The 17518-nt window shown below is 42.1% G+C and overlaps 1 protein-coding gene and 1 non-coding gene across 4 annotated transcripts in view; both read right to left on the reverse strand.

Annotated features, from left to right (window-relative positions):
- The window catches only part of LOC116085954 (OX-2 membrane glycoprotein), a 29393-nt gene extending 20552 nt beyond the window's left edge, over window positions 1–8841 (reverse strand). For all 3 annotated transcript variants that reach the window (XM_031364000.1, XM_031363999.1, XM_031363998.1), the window contains exon 1: window positions 8662–8841. Coding sequence is in view for 1 of the 3 variants with exons in the window: in XM_031363998.1 (XP_031219858.1) it covers window positions 8662–8673 (12 nt within the window). In the remaining 2 variants the exon portion in view is untranslated. The remainder of the gene's footprint in view (window positions 1–8661) is intronic.
- On the reverse strand, window positions 3644–3746 carry LOC116086646. Its single transcript, XR_004117026.1, has one exon. It is a non-coding gene; the product is annotated as a U6 spliceosomal RNA (small nuclear RNA).
- Window positions 8842–17518: the final 8677 nt, after the last annotated feature.

Below are 17518 nucleotides of genomic sequence, written 5' to 3' on the forward strand. Positions count from 1 at the left end.
GGACAGAGTCAGGGAAATGTCCTTATATTACCTGTGTTAGGAAACGCTGGAATCAAGTGTTTACCCACCAGAGTTTTGTGGAAACAGAAACCAAGGCTATAAATGGAAGAAATAACAGAGTGCTCAGGATGTGGGATGAGGAAAGCTGCTGGGTGGCTCTTTCGTAGCCCTGGTAATGTGAGCCTTGTTTTTAAAGCTACCATTGTCAAGAGCAAAGTCTTGAACACATAGGCTCCCTGAGTCAAACTGCCTCATGATAACAGAGAAAAATATAGAAAATACAGATGTCAGACAGTTACCCTTCCGAAATAATCAGCTACTGTTAATGTTAAGGACAAAGCTCAAAAGGAAAACATTTTTTTTTTTTTCAGAAATGTTACTGTCCTGAGCTTTCCTGAGGCCAACTCACTTGAAAATGCAACCAATTTAAAAAAGAAAATATTTAGAAGCCAGTACTAATATTAACTTTGTTTATCCCTTCATTGCTTTATTTTCCTTTACTTGGTCAGGAATCCTCTGCCCTGATAGATGTCCTGGCACTATTTAAGAAAATGTTATTGTGGGCATTGCCTAGATGTAAACTGAGGAGACAGAGTGTTCAGATCAGCTACGCTTTATGGTTGCCTCAGAACTGTTTTACTGGACCTAAAGTATGCTTTCTCATATTTTTGTTTGTAACTAACTTTTTGTGTGTCTGTGTGTGCACGCATGTGTGATGTTGATGGGTGAGTGGCAAACCACACTTTATGTGTGAAGTTCAGCGAACAGCCTGGTGGATGTGGTTCTCTCGCTTTTATGTGAGTCTTAGGGACTGAACTTGGGTCACCAAACTTGTGCAGCAGGGGCCTCAACACACTGAGACATCTCAGTGGCCATAATTCTAAAATTTTTATACTAAAGGAATGTAAGACACAGAAATTTCCTCTGTATAACTTTCATGAACTGAATTTCATTTTTACTTCATGTTGCCATTCCAACTGGGGCTAGAAACTCCCTTTCAGTCAAAGTAGTACCTTCTCTGTCCATTCAGCTTCCAAGCACCCCAACACTCTATTAATTCTGGCACTGCATCTGCAATCCAGGAACTTATGGGGGTTTACAGCACACCAAGGCATAGCATAGGGCTACCCGTCTTTCATTACAACCATTTTTCTACCTTGTATTTGCTAAGGTGGCTGTGTCTTTTCTCAGTCACCAAGGCCATCCTTCTAACAATTATTACTTCAAAGGCCAACTGCAGCTCTCCTGTGCTCTTGGAAACGACCCTAGGTTCTCCTTGTACTGGGCAAAGGAAATTCATGAATTATCTCTCCAAGTGCCTGTGTCACTCTGTTACACTGCACTGCCTTCTTTTGGAACTCAAGACCTGTATGTACAGGTCCTATGTTTGATTCTCGATGGCTGCGAGTAGTATCCAGAGTTCTTTCTTTGGATCCAAGTTGGTACCTGGCTGCAGCTGTAGACACCAGTCAGGTCTTTCCTTCTCTTGGACTTAAAAAACCCTTATCTCCCAAGTGTCAGAAAAGCTGGTCCTTCCACCTCCCTGGAACGTGTCATCAATTCTTTCTGGAATGAACTTTTCCTTCCTCTTTCAGGGTGTGGAGTTTTAAAGCTTGAATGTCTAGGCTAGTGTTATCACAGAGCTTTGTTTTCCGAAATGCCTCTGGCTTTCAGTGATAACAGTCTTCGACAAAGGTAGTAGGAACAGGACTGTCTGGTTTGAAAGACTAAATGACCTGGGACAGATACATACCTGATAAACGTATCAAAATTCTTATTTCAACTTTTAGTTTGCTTTTGGTGACTAAACTACTAATAACCAACACTAACATATATTGAACACATGATGTGCCTGGTGTTGTCATGAACACTTGAGATCAACTACTTCCCCACAACACTTCAGGAACCTGTGAAGAAGGTGCTGTTCATATCAACGCTTGCACAATACAGGATGTGAAGGAGAGATTTTGAGTGGCTTTCCTCCGGTAGCATAGCCAGGAAGTAGTAGAGACAAGACTCAAACCCAAGCACTGGCTCCAAAGGTCACAATCATAACCACACCAACACTCTGCCTGACCCTGTGCACAAAACATTGTTTTTGGTTTTTTATTGGTTATTTTATTTATTTACATTTTGAAATGTTATCCTCCTTCCCAATTTCCCCTCCGCAAACCCCTGATCCCACACCCCCCCCTGCTTCTATGATGATGCTCCCGCCTCACCACTCTAGCATTCCCCTACGCTGGGTCATCAAACCTCCACAGGACCAAGGACCTCCCTTCCCATTGATGCCAGATAAGGCCATCCTCTGCTACAGATGCAGCTGGAGCTATGGGTCCGTCCATGCATACTCTTTGGTTGGTGCTTTAGTCCCTGGGAGTTCTGGGGAGTCTGGTTGATTGATATTATTTTTCCTATGTGGTTGCAAATCCCTTCAGCTCCTTTAGTCTTTTCCTTAATTCTTCCATTGGGGTCCCCATGCTCAGTGCGATTGTTGGCTGTTAGCATCCACATCGGAATTGGTCAGGCTCTGGCAGAGCCTCTCAGGGGACAACTATAGCATTGTTAGTTTTTATAATTAGTCACAAATGTAAAAATATTTTTGTACCTTCTATCTCAAAAGCATGCTTGTGAGGATTATCAAGGTCTTGTTGATTTGCCTGGATAAGAGGATCACATTTAATGAAGTTTCCAGGCCCGAGCAGTCTGACAGGCATTATGAAATTGGTTAAAAGTTCCCACTAGATGTGCCATGGACTCCTAGAGATCCACTTCTTACTACCTGGAGCTTAGCCCCTACACAGATGCTCTCAGACCTCATACTGCTGTGTCTCCTCCTTGCACACCAGGCTCTTCCTCGCCAACCTTTCAGACCCTTCAAATTGCCAAGGTTTTTTGTACTCCACTTCCTTTGCATCTTCCTTCCACCTAAAATGCTCCCAGTTGAAAGGATAAATGGAATAGCCTGCATTAACAACTTTATGAATGATAGGAAATTCATCATCATTTCATTGTGTGAAGTGTTTCTTTTGGACTTTTTTTTTTCCCAGACAAGAGAGTCTCACTGACTGCTATATTCTTCTCTTTCCCAGATATTTAATTAGTCACTTTATACAAGAAATTCTCCTATGTGAAGTCCTTGCTCTAGGACCCTGGTCTCAGCTCTTGTCATCAGGTATTTTGTCCTATTTTGAGTTCTTTTCATAGCATGACTACTTGTACAGATGAGTGGGTTTCCTTGTAAAGCCTCCATGCATATCGAACTGAGCCTTTGGCAATGCATCTTTCCATCTACTGAGTTTGATCTAAGCTAGGCACTGGGACCGGTACTTTGGAGACTCAGAGGTAAAGTAGATAGAGACTCCCTTCTCTATTAATTCCTTTTACGTATTGGCACATATTTATATGCTATTAAAGTAATGTTCCTTAAGTTCATTGTTGCATGAGTTGGCATTTTCTTTTTTTCAATTAAATATTTTTCAGATTATAATAAATATATTTCCCCTTTCCTTGTTCTCTTTCAAATAATGTATTATATGCATTATATATAATATATTACATATAACAAATATATAATATATTATATACATATAATACATGTATATATACACATTGTGTATTTATTATTTATTTATTTATTTTTTTATTCATGGAACGCTTCATGAATTTGCATGTCATCCTTGTGCAGGGGCCATGCTAATCTTCTCTGTATCATTCCAGTTTTAGTATATGTGCTGCCAAAGCAAGCATGCACATTATGTATTTATGTATATATAAACATATATATGCAACAACAATTAAAGAAAAAAGGGGCAAAGAATTTGAAAGACAGAAGGGGAAAGGGAAATGATTTTATATTTATATATATTTATTTATAACATACATTATACTTATATGTGTATGTATATATGTGCATATGTATGTATTTATATTATACATACACATATATTTATATTATATATACATATGTATATATGTGATATATATATCACATGTATATATATGTGCATGTATATAGATATGTAAAAATTATTCCCCTTTCCCTTGTTGTCTTTCAAATTCTTGGACTCATTTTCTTGTTGTTGTATATACATACTCAGTCTGTATAATGTTAGTTGTTTGCATATATCTTCAGGATTGACCATTTTCAATTGGATAATCAAGTGCATGTTCTTCCAGCTGGAAGACTATTTCTCTCCCTCTCAGCATTCCTTAGTTGCCTATAGTTCTTTGCCTAGGGTTGAGGCCTCAAGATCTTTCTCCCAAAACTATCTATAGCCCCATAGTAGAGAAGCTTTACCTTCTCTACTTTGAAGTGCACACATCATCTTCTGTTTTGGCAGTTTCCTATGATGCACACCCTTATGTGCACTGGCTTAACTGATTTTCCTTAGGTGGACATTTTCATAGGCTTTGTCTTTATAGGACTTTTCCTGCTTGTGTTAGTTAGAACTGCTAATGCTTCAGAGTAGAGCTTCCTCCCCAAGGGCCTAATGGACCTTAAACCTTTGCAGACCATCTTACGATGTTAAGGTCTTTAAATTTTTATTTATTTGTTTGTTTGTTTGTTTGTTTGTTTAATGTATATGAGTACATTGTCACTCTCTTCAGACACACCAGAAGATGGCATCAGATCCCATTACAGATGGTTGTGAGCCACCATGTGGTTGCTTGCTGGGAATTCAACTCAGGACCTCTGGAAGAGCAGTCAGTGCTCTTAACCACTGAGCCATCTCTCCAGCCCCCATGTTAAGATCTTGACTGAGCTTACTAGTCTGCTTTTGGCCATAACTTATTCCTAAGCATAGTCCACCCTATGCCTTAGAACGGAGACACTGTCTCCAATATATTAATCACCTGCCTAGCATTTCCCTTCATTCTCCCCAAGACTATCCTCCTTTTCCTTCTTCGCTGTGAATGGGTGAAATCTAACACTACAGTGTGGTTTGCCATACTCCAAGAAAATACCACTCCAACAGAGCATTGAGTTCCTGGAGCTGGGACAAAGGCTGTGTCTGTGGAGGCAGTCTGTTATTTCTTTCACTTTTCTCCCATTTTCTTGACTCACAAGAACATCAATATTCACCAAATCAAGTTGCTCTGATCTATTGCTACAACAAACCCAGTGTGGACACCCTATTCTAAATGTGTAGGTTATCAGCCTCTGCTTAGAGACACCCTCTGCCACCTGATAAACTGAAGCCATTTCTAAATCATTGGACCACAACCACGTAAATGGCCTTGGTTTTGGATAAAGATGGTTGTCAGAGGATGGTTTGCCATCTGAGGGAATCTTTCTTTCTCAAGGCATGCCTGACGAATCCCTACTTTTGCCATGCCTTTCAGTACAGTATCCTCTAGAGATTATTTTCTACAACATCTCTGAAGTGAGCCACTCTCGTTGTCCTAAGATTTCTCTTTGTCTTATTATATCTGCTTTCCTGTGGGCTAAGAATCAGATGGTAGAGGAATTGCATAGAGTCTTTAAAAAAATGAAGAGTCTGGTTGGGGTGGGATGAAATAGAATAGCATGTAGTCCTGGATGGTCCTGGAATTTGATATGTAGCCAAGGATAACCTTGAACTCCTAATCCTCCTGCCTGTTTCCTGAGTTGGAATGGCTAGTATGTTTTACCACACCCAGCACTGGAAAACAGCATTTGAAGATCTGGAAGTAATTTTGATACAGTACAAGAATCCATCTACCCAGTGAGATCACTCCAATTTTAACATCCTTTACCTTCCCACTGTATGGAATTGTTGCTTTGGTTTATGTAGGCCATGACCTAAAACTTCATGGAGGAAAGGTTAGTGGGAGAAGTGACACACCAGTTCATGACATATGGTATGTCACAGAGATTAATCTCATGTGAACTTGAGTTTTCCTAAACAAGTGACTTTATAAGTCGAGGCAGAATCTTAACTGGTAAAGATCAATACTTGTCTTCCTTTGGGTTTAGGTAGCACAAGAAGGAGAGAGGTTGTCCTAGCCAGGGTCTACAGTTTGCACTCATAGAAGATGAACAGTAGAACAGTGTGTGTGCCTCCCTTGAGACCAACAGTACCCTGTAGGCATAGGCATTACAGTCAGGGAGAAGACTGAAAGTGTCAGAGACCCAGAACCTCCATCACAGTCCTGGTCCTGGTATTCCTTGTGATCTTTCATCACCCTGAAAGAGGTGATATTTCATCCTGTGGACATCTCCAATGCCACCCCATAGCTGAGTGCTTTTCTGTTTTCATACCCCAGTCTTTCAGACTTTCTGCCTGGACCCTATGGAGAGCCATAAAAGTGTATGTTCTGGTATTCATCTAAGTGGCATCTCTGGGTCTTCCTTACAAACCTAAGGCTATAGAAAAATCAAAAATTGCATCATCTGACTGATCTTTGGTACAGATTATTGTTCGCACAGACAATTTGTTTGGGGGTGGGGGTGGGTACTCACATGTACCATGAGTATGCCATGCCTATCTTGAGACTTCTCTTGACTTCATTGATCTAAGGTTCACCACTAAGTCACTACCCTTTAGGAAGTTAAAAGTGATGAGCTCCCTAAAAGGATGCAACAGTAGAACAGTACCCTGTAGGCATTACTGTCAGGGAGAAGATGTGGCTCTGCCACCACTCACTCACTCTGCTCTCCCTCCCCCTTACCAACACCACCTTCTAAAAGGGCTGTGCCCCTGGGACTTCAGCAATTTTTTCTCCATATTGTTGAGCCTGTTCTCCATTTTTTTCTTATCACGTAGGATAACTGGAAAAATCTAGCCAAATGTATCCTTTGGTTCTGCAGCTAGGGATCGATACACTTTACTTTATCTCCAGCTAGCAGATTGTGGCATGGTAATTCCACACCATTATTTTTAACCATTATGCCTTATTCTCTCAGTGAAGCTCAGGCCCTAGAAAAGGCTGTAATAAGAAAATGAAGGAATATCTGGCTTTTGTAGTGAAAAAAAAATAACAGTATTTTAGGACAAGAGAAAAAGCAGATGCACACAGAAGACTGAGGAGTGTGTCGTGGGGATGGTGAAAACCAAAATCACAGATATTGGGGATCATGGAGTCAAAGGAGAGACCTCACTATTAAAGATTCACATAATATTTATTATATTCTCCTCTTGTCCATGCCAGACAGTGGTAGGCTTTACTGTTTCTCAGAAAGATGACGTGGAATTGCCGGGCGGTAACCAGGGAACACTCCTGTCTAGAGTGAATCTAAAATGTATTAGGTAAGACACATTCTTTAAGCTCTCTGGAGCCTGGGGAAAGATATCAGTACTAATCTCAGGGTTAAATGAAACATAGGTGGGAAGCTGAAAAATCATAATGCTTCCATATCTGAAACTTCTGAGTATTGACAATGTTATCATGAAAAATTCCACCCCTGCCAGCATGCGATGGTTACAGTCATCAAGAGGAACTGTGTAATGGTGGCATTATCTGAGGGTGTGGGTATAAGACCTACATGAAAAGTGAATGAATTTCCTGCTTAGTCTTGAATCCCACTCCCAAGAGATCTTATTGTGCATATGCAAATATTCAAACATCTAAAATAGCATTTTTGAATGGTAAAGATCCTAGGAGCTTCTCTACTGCAAAACCAGCAATTCGGTGCTGCGGCGATATCACAGGTGTGTGGTGATAATTCCATCGTTAAAACACTGAATACGGTGCCCAGAATTTAACAGATGCTAAAAGATTAACCAATCAAGAATTAACTAGAGAGTCCAATCATGAAGGAAAAAAAAAATCCTTCTATAATTCTCATCATAAAGGTGGATGTTCATTAGCTCCTCCGTCTTAGCTGACAGCCACACACCTGCTAGGTGCATAGCTCCCATTCCCCTATTCTTTCTAGGTCTGATTTTGTATCTTATTTCATGGCAGCCATAGGGACTTGGAAAAGAGATGAACCTCTCTCTCCGATTATTTGTAAAACAGGAGAGCAATTCCTTGTTTGAACATTAAGAGCGTCTGGCTGGCAGACCTGCATTCCTCTTTGTTAAGAAAGGTAACGCAATGACTGCTCCGTGGTCTTTGCCAGCCCTATGAAAAGCGGTACCTCGGGGTTTAATTGCATTTAGATTCTCACCCAGTTCTACCAATTCCGTGTGTATAAAGAATAGGGCTTATGACTACCCTTCCTTTTAAAATTTTCTGCCTTGTAAACAGTACCGAAGACTCAAAATGTCGGCCTCTCCTCTAAATATCTTGGCATTTAACAAGACCACTGAGCTGGGGCTGACAATCCTCTTGGAAGCTTGCTTGCTGCAGCGCAACTGAATGCTTTATGGTTTCCTAAGCAAGGGTCAGAAATGCAGCAAGAGAGAGGGAAAGAAAGAGAGCAAGCTAGACTAGGCTACACCCCTGCAGCAGGTTAAGGACCAACACAGGGGACACACAGCTAGCTACCCCTCCTCTTCTGGAAGCCATGGAGCTCAGGCCGTGTTTTCGCAACGGGGAATCGCAGCAAGGAGCAAAGCCGCCCACCCCAGAGCCACACGTTCCCGGGCTTCCTCCGGGCCCGTGCCTCTTTACAGAGCTCCGAGCCCCGGATACCCCTTCTCTAAGGAACAGCTGGCTAGCGCCGCTGGCTTCAGAGAGCCGCAGCTCCAGATCGCCCATTCTTCCCTCCTTCGCATCTCCGACTCCACTCACCGGACTGCCCATCCTTGCTCTGGGCCGCAGCTAGACACCAGCTTCTCGGGTTCCACTGTGGAGGCTATCTCCGCAACACCTGTCAGCAGGGACGCCGCAATTCAGCATAAAGAGCCCCCCCTGCACCGTACACGCAGACTCTCTAGCTTCTCTAGCTCCTCTAGTGTAGAGGAACGGACCACGCCCTCTCCCTCCCACACCTCCTCGCCCCCCGCCCCCCTCCCCCTCTCTCCGCCAGGCTCAGACTCTCGCCTTTGCTTGCTATTTTAGAGTAATATAACAAAAATGTGAAAGAATCACTCCATATTTTTTTCGTTTTAGATTTATTTATTTTATATGTGTATGAATGTTTTTGGCCTCTCTCGGGTGCCAGATAACAGCAGAGGGCGATACTAGAGGGAAATCAGAGTGCGAACTAACTTGAGTGGACAATAATTTGAGTCAGAAACCTGGGGCATCCTGTGGTCCTGTACAGTAAAAGATAAACACAGAGAGCAGAACAATGGGCTGGGGAAAGGTAAGGGGATTCGTACAGACATCCTGGAAAAAAAAGAAAAGAAAAGCTTTATTTTACGATTTGGTATATTAAAGGCCAGTGCATGTGTGTGCGTGCATGTGTGCATATGTGGTTACCAGGGTACCTTATCTAGACCTTTAGAGGTCCTAAGGGCTCAGAGCTACCTGTGAACACACTTCCTGAAAACCCAAAGGCACTTTCCTTCTGGCTATCAGATTGCCCTGCAGTATTCCTTAAAACAGACTCCTTAATGGAAAAAGATTTATTGGGCTCATAGCTACAGGAGAGCCCTTAAGTGACCAGGAGGCATGGCAGCAGGCAGCCAGAGAGATCATATCTTCAACCACAAAGTACTAAGCAGAGAGCGAAACCTGGGAGAGGAGCAAGGCTGCAAACTCTCAAAAGCCTGGACCCAGTTACTTACTCCTTCCATCAAGGCCACCCCCCACCCCCAAAAAAAGATTCCATTCCTCAAACAATGCCACCAACTGGGGTCCACGGAAGACTTTTCTAATCCCCAAATTGAAACATGTTTAGATGGGTTTCTTCTAGATGCTAGAACCACCTTCCCAGGGAATGGTGCTGCCCACAGTGGGCTGGGCCCTCCTATATCAGTTAACAATCAAGATAATATCACACATGATCAATGGGCCCATGTATTCCTCAGTTTCCGCTCAGATGACTTAGGCTGTATCAAGTTGACAATTAACTTTAGCTAGCACACCAACTCTCAGCAAAAGTTTAAGTTACAACACAGAGTTGTAGGCACTGTGGAAGTATTCAACTTACAAAACAAAGTGTGTCTTCTTTACTCATAAACACCTCCTGGTCTCTCCTCCAAGTCTCAGGCTAACTCCATCCTAGTTGACCTCTTCCTGTACATATTGTAATATGATATTAGTCCCTCCCAAGCTATGCACACACAACCTAGTATGTGGTTAAGAGTAGGTAAGCACGTGCCAACATTAGCATTCTGGAAAGGCCATACCATGAAAATAAAGTACAAGAGAGGTTTCTGGAAGGGTTTTGTTTTGTTTTAATTTGGAAGCTGTATTGCTTACTTATCTCATTGCTGTGACATAGAATATGATCAAAACGACATAAGGGAGGAAGCTGCTTTTGTGATCCGACAGGTCTAGGTTATGGTCCATCTCGGTGAAGAAGGTATAACATCAGAAACATCAACTCTGGTCACACTTATCTACAGTCAGGAGGTAGACAGAGGTAGTGTCGGCGCTCAGCTCCCTTTTCTCCATTTTATTTAGTTTGGGATCTAGTCCATGAAATGGTCCCTCCCCTAGTCAAGGGGCGGCTCTCCCTATCTCACTATCTCAAGTAACCCAATGTAGAAACCAGGTATTAACTATCAGAGAAGCATAACTAATTTTTTTTTTCCCGAAAGAAAAGATCTTCACCTGTAATCAGGTCTGTGTTATCTGGCACATAGGCAAAAATCCAGAAGTTGAACACTTAATCCATGTTTAACACAGAGAAGGTTGATCAGGGAAGGTAGTGGTTTCGCATCCTACAGATCGATCCTGCCTGTCGTCTCTTCAGACAGATGGTGTGGGGAAGGGAAACAGTCAGTCATTTTAAACTTTAGTCTTTTCCCCTCGGGTCACATGGTCAGTCTTGATCCTATCAATCTTACTGTGAGTCAAATGACCTGTGAGTTAGATTTGTGGCAGGGGAATCCTGGGCTACAAGAACACACACACACACACACACACACACGTACAACATGCACACACACGCACACACACATTTATATATTATATACATATATGCATGTGCACACACATTTATATATACATATACACACATACACACATATATACACACACACACACATTATATATATACACACATACATATATATATATAATGTGTGTATACACACACACACACACACACACACACACATAGAGAGAGAGAGAGGCAGAGAGAGAGAGAATACTGGCTGCTTTCCACAGCACATGTGTTCAATTCTCAGTTTTATACACATGGATGCTCTTAACCTTCTGTAACTACAGATCCAACAGGACAATGGCCTCTTTTGGCATCTGCAGTTACCAGAAACTCATGTGGCACAAAGACATACACACAGGCAAAACACCCATACATCTAAAATAAAAGTTTTAAGTTATTGAAAACAAATATACCCACACATATTCTGCTATGTTTCTGTGATTATTAAAGAACATATTAAATAGTAGGCCAGCATTCGATAGGCAGCCGGACTGCAGACTTGCTAGAGTAAAGCTCTCTCCCAACAAGTATCTGTATCTGTCTAGGTCAGCTGCTTGTTGAGCCTCTTGGGGGATAGCCATGTTAGGCTCCTGTCTGTAAACACACCACAGCATCAGTAATAATGTGAGGACTTGGAGTCCCACATTTATCTCTATCGATTCTTCTGTTGTGGGGCATCTGGGTTGTTTCCAGCTTCTGGCAATCACAAATAAGGCTGCTATGAACAAGGTGGAACATGTGCCCCTGTGGCATGGTAAAGCATCTTTTGGATTTATGTCCAAGAGTGGTATAGCTGGATCTTCTGGTAGATCTATTTCCAATTTTCTGAGGAACCTCCAGATTGATTTCCAGAGTGGCTGTACCAGTTTGCAATCCTACCAGCAAGGGGCAGTTGATCAAGACACATGCCGATACTTCAATCCAACTAGTGGACTTAAGTTAAGGACCCCCGTGGTTAAAATGGGAAAGCATGGAGGAAGGTGAGGTAGAGAGTGACCCCATAGGAAGACCAGCAGTTTCAACTAACCTGGACCCCTGAGATCTCTCAGACACTGAGACACTGAGCCACCAACCAGGTAGCATACACAAGCTGGTCTGAGGCCCCCAGCACATTATACAGCAGAGGATTGCCTGGTCTGTCCTCAGTGAGAGAAGATGTACCTAACCCTCAAGAGACTTGAGGCCCTAGGGAGTGGGAAGGCCTGGTGGGTTGGGGTGAGTTGGGAGGGGACATCTTCTTGGAGACAGGGAAGGATGAATGGGATGAGGAACTATCGGATGGTGGACTGGGAGGGGAATAAAAACTGGACTGTAAAGAAAGATTAAAGATAATTTTAAATAAATAAATAAATCTTTGATAGAGCCATCTAATGACAGGAGCACTACTCAACTGACAGTACCTTTTGAAGAAGAATGCAAAATAAAGCTTCCTCAAGTCTTGTCTTCCTTTCTGTCCTCCAGAGTGTGCTTACATCCATACCACATCAGACCCTCTGCTTCCTACTGGAGGCAATGATAGTTTATATATTCAACTGCAAGTCCAGGAAGTGTAAGTGCTCTGCTCAGTTCGTTTCCATTGAGACACGGCCACTTACATTTTATAACCACTAGGTGGCGAATAAAGCACAAGTTTTAAAAGGAATGGAGCTACCCCTGTAAGTAAGTGTCAGTAAGGAATGTTAAGTAAATGATAGTTAAGCTACAGTCCATAAACCCACAAGGTTAGGAAAAGAGGAGGTTATACAAGTGGAGCTACAGGGGGAAGCATGGATTTTCCCTGGAAGGGAAAATATAATAGATACTATGGGTGGATTGGGGGTAGGTAGGATTGGCAAGGGGAAGGATCATATTTTGGGGGACAGTGTGAGAAACTGAGAGGAGAGACTGTTGGAGGAGCTTCTGCAAGGTAGTATGGAAATCCAGTGCAGGGGAAACTGCTTGGAATCTATGAGGTGACCCTAGTGAAGACTCCTAGTGTTAGAGGATATGGAGTTTGAACTGGCCACCTTTTGTTGCCGCTAAAGGCTTCTAGCAGTGGACTGCATTATATCCAGTTGAGTTTATAGCTGAGGATATATAGTGGAGATCACCCAAACAATGCTAGGACTGAAGGTTGCCCTCTAAAGCCTGACAGCTGGACCCATTGCTGAAGACAGCTTCATTCAGCTCACTGAACATAGAGAGGGTAGAGCTGAGGTCTGGAGCCTGTGCCTCTACACTCTAGTCTCTCTGGTGTGAGAAGGTACTCTACGGACCATGGCAGGACAAACCTGGACACTAAATCTGCCTCTAAATCCTCTACCTACAGTATAGTATGTCTTGCCTATAAGATGTTAGCAGAAAACATCAGGGAGTGATCAACCAATGTTTACTTTAACTGATGGCCCACTCTGTAAGAGGAAGCCTGTGCCTATACTGCCTGGATGGCCAAGAACCAGATATTGGATAGCCCGGAGTCCTAGGGTAGAACAAAACACGGCTGGCAAAAGAAAGAAAGAAAGAGAGAGAGAAAGAAAGAAAGAAAGAAAGAAAGAAAGAAAGAAAGAAAGACAGAAGGAAAGGGAGAAAGAAAGAAAGAAAGAAAGAAAAAAAGAAAGAAAGAAAGAAAGGAAGGAAGGAAGGAAGAAAGAAGGAAAGAAAGAGGAAAGAAGAAAGAATGGATTCTGAGTATAGACCCCAAGTCCTCATGCTTGCAAGATAAGCAGTTTATTTAGACTCTCATTTCTCCAGGCAGCAATGACCTTTTCATGGTAAAAAATTTAAAAAATCAGAATAATAAGACATTTCTCATTCCCAATAATATTCTTAAATAGCTAGCATTAATCAAATGACATCTTAAATATTATGTTTAAATTCTGAAATACTGTATTACTTGTGAGAGATGAGCCTGTGCATTGAGAACTATCAGAATTTATCAAGACCTTGAATCTTGTCTCATCTCAGGTCTCTCTGCTGTGACGAAATACCATGACAAAAAGTTGGGGAAGAAAGTGTTTCTTTGTATTACATTTCTACATGACTATTTATCAACAAAGAAAGTCAGGACAGGAATTCAAAAGCAGAGTGAGAACCTGGAGGAAGGAGCTGATGATGAGGCCATGGATGAGTACTGCTTGCTGGCTTGCTCTTCATGGCTTGCTCAGTCTACTCTTATCCAACCCAGGACCACCTGCCACAAAGGCCTGGGCCTACCATCAATTACTAATTAAGTTCAATTCCCAGGAAACCACATGGTGGCTTACATCCATTTCTAATGGGGTCTGATGCCCTCTTCTGGTTAGTTGGCATAAAACTAGCAAGCACAACTAACCCCTTGTCAACTTAATCCACAACCAAATCACTATTACTCCACAACCTTTTCTTTCTTATTCATCCAAGGTCTCACATTAAACACCCAAATAGCTTTAAAAGTCTCATAGTCTACAAATTAAAACATGTTAATATTCAGTCTCTTTAAGAAAATTCAAAGCCTCTTAAAACTGAAGTCTCTTTTAAGTGCAATCCCTCAATTGAATGTTCCTGTAAAATAAAAGATCAATGAAGTTCTTCCTTATTTCAAGAGGGAAGACCCAGGGCACAGTCACTATCTGAACCAAGCAAAACTGAACTCCAACAGTATAAGTAACTCAACGTCCAATATTTACAGTTTACTCATGGTATCCTGGGGCCTTGGGTCACTTCTCTGGCTCTGCTCTCTTCAGCACTCACAGCTTGTGTTCTAGGCTCCCTGCTGACTCCTCTCTTCTGCTGTTGTTGTTCTTGGTGGTCATATCATGTTTCTTGCATCTCCAAAACTCTAGGGTCTTCTGCTGCAGTTGGGCTGCACTTTTACCAATAGCCTCTCCTAGGTACTCTTCATGGTGACAAAACAAGCATCCACTTCTCTGCATGGCCCCTTCAGTTCTGCACCTTCAAAGTCCTCTCCTGACCTTTCATGGTGCCAACCCTCATCTGTTCTCCATGATCCCCTTCATGCCTTCAAAACCAGTACCACCTGGGTGACTCACTCTTACACTACCAAATTCAGTTGACATCACCAGCTATAACCTTGGCCACCACTGGAACACAACTTTTGTGTGCTGACTCACATAGAGCCCTTCCCAAAAGACTTGTCCTCAGTGATGCAGATTTCTCTTAATCACCACAAATTTCTCAGCTCCAGCAAGCCTGCATCAATCACCCCAGCAAATCAAAGGTTTCACTTTAGTAGTTCTGATATCATGTTAACCACAGAGTCGTTAGCCCCAGCTAACAAACCCACAGAATCTTACTTTTATTTTATTTTATTCAAGCACTTTACATTCTGATTATCAGCTCACCTTTCCATCCAGTCCCCCACTTTGCAGCTCTTCCCCTGTCCCTTGTGCCCTTCTCCTCTGAGAAGGGAAACCCTCCCGGGTAACTCCGTCCTCAAACCCCAGCACATCAGTCACTGTAGGACTAGGTGCATCCTCTCTCACTGAGGCTAGACAAGACTGCCCAGTTAGAGGAATGAGAGTCACAGACAGACAACAGATTCAGGGGCAGCCCGCACTGCAATTGTGTGCCCTCAACATTCTTTTTATTTTATTTTAAAGATTTATTTATTTATTTTACATATATGAGTACACCATTGCTCTCTTCAGATACGCCAGAAGAGGGCATCAGATCCCATTACAGATGGTTGTGGGCCACCATGTGGTTGCTGGGAATTGAATTCAGGATCTCTGGAAGAGCAGTCGGTGCTCTTAACCGCTGAGCCATCTTTCCAGCCCGCCCTCAACATTCTTATCTTCCATGAGTCTACAGAACAACTCATCAAGTATTAGATGAACACTCAATGGCTTTTCTTGCACAAAGTTCCAAAGTCCTTCCACAATCCTCCTCCAAACAACATGATCAGGTTTAACACAGAAATAACCTATAATTCTGGCATTAACTTGTCTTAGTTAGGGTTTCTGTTTCTTCAATGAAACACTATGGCAAAAGCAAATTGGGGAAGAAAACATTTATTTGGCTTATACTTGGATTACTGTTCATCATCAAAGGAAGTCAGAACAGGAACCCAACAGGATAGGAACATGGAGACAGGAACTGATACAGACAACATGAAAGGGTGCTTGCTATCTATGGCATGCTCAATCTGCTTTCTTATAGAGCCCAGGGACACCAGCCTAGGGATGGCATCACCCACAAGGGCTTGGACAAGGGATTGACTTACATCAATCACTAGCAAAGAAAATAAGCTTTAGGCTTGCCTACAACCCAATCTTATTGAGACATTTTCTCAATTGAGGCTCCCTCCCTCTCCAGTGACTCTAGCTTGTGTCAAGATGACAGAAAACTAGCCAGTTCGACTCCATAAAGATTGAGAATCATTCCAAACACAGGCATATTACAATACTCAGGAATTTTTCTCACCACTGACAGCCACCAAGATTTCATTCTAAACAAAGTATGATTCATGACAGCAAACAAAAGAACTGGACGGTTAGCTTAGGGAAATTTAGCATAACTAACATACAGAGAAAACACCCAGCTTTCCTAAAGAGGAGAGACTTGAAGAAACAAAGATTAGGTGAGAGAAATTACACTGAAATGGCTGTCAGCCTTCCCAAAGGTCTCCACAGGTGAAAAAGGAGTGACAAAACATCAGACAAAGAAATTGAAAAAGACACACATACCGAAAAAGCATCCTGTACTCAAGGACTGGGGGAATTCAAATCATCAAAAATATCTGCACTACTCAAAGTGATCCAAAGAGTTCATATGATTTCAGTGCAGGTCTACCAGAACTAGCAAAAGAACCCTGAAGACCTCCTGACTGCAGAATCGACCATGAAGCTGCAGGGAATCAAAACAGCATGGTATTTGCAAAACACAGACACACAGCCAGACGGAACAGAATAGAGACTCTGTGATAGACCCACACAGCTACAGAGAACTAATTTTCAATAAAGATGCTAAGAACTCTCTCTCTCTCTCTCTCTCTCTCTCTCTCTCTCTCACACACACACACACACACACACACACACACACACACACACACACAAACACACACACATACATACACAAATACTGTGAAAAGACAGTGTTGCTGATGACTAGTGTTGGCAAATTGGATAATCCATGTTCAAGAGGACGAAACTAGAGCTATCTCTCACAGAAAGTGCAAAAATGAAATCCAACTAGAGGGAAGGGTCAATTACTGTATTTGAAAATTTACACAATATATTGAATTATATACCTTTCAAATGTATATTAATAAAAATGTCAAATTCTATAAATATTTGCAAAAGTCACATCTGACAAGGCTTTGATATTTAAAGACATATTATGAACTTAAGAACTCAATAAAAATTACTTGATCTTATGGGCAATAAACTTAAATAGGCATATCTCAAGGAATGCATACAAAATGGCATTTAATGGGACATGAAAAATTGCTTAATATCATTAGTCATCATGGAAATGCAAATCAAAATCAACAAAAGGTAGCAGCTTACCCCGTAGTAATATTTATTATTTAAGATATGGAAGCTGGGAACAGCCAGCCGGGAGCCACAGGCCCCACGACTCCCAGGGGAGACGCAGGGCAGCAGGGACATGATC

The sequence above is a fragment of the Mastomys coucha genome, unplaced genomic scaffold (genome assembly GCF_008632895.1).
Source record: "Mastomys coucha isolate ucsf_1 unplaced genomic scaffold, UCSF_Mcou_1 pScaffold12, whole genome shotgun sequence".
NCBI lineage: Eukaryota > Metazoa > Chordata > Mammalia > Rodentia > Muridae > Mastomys > Mastomys coucha.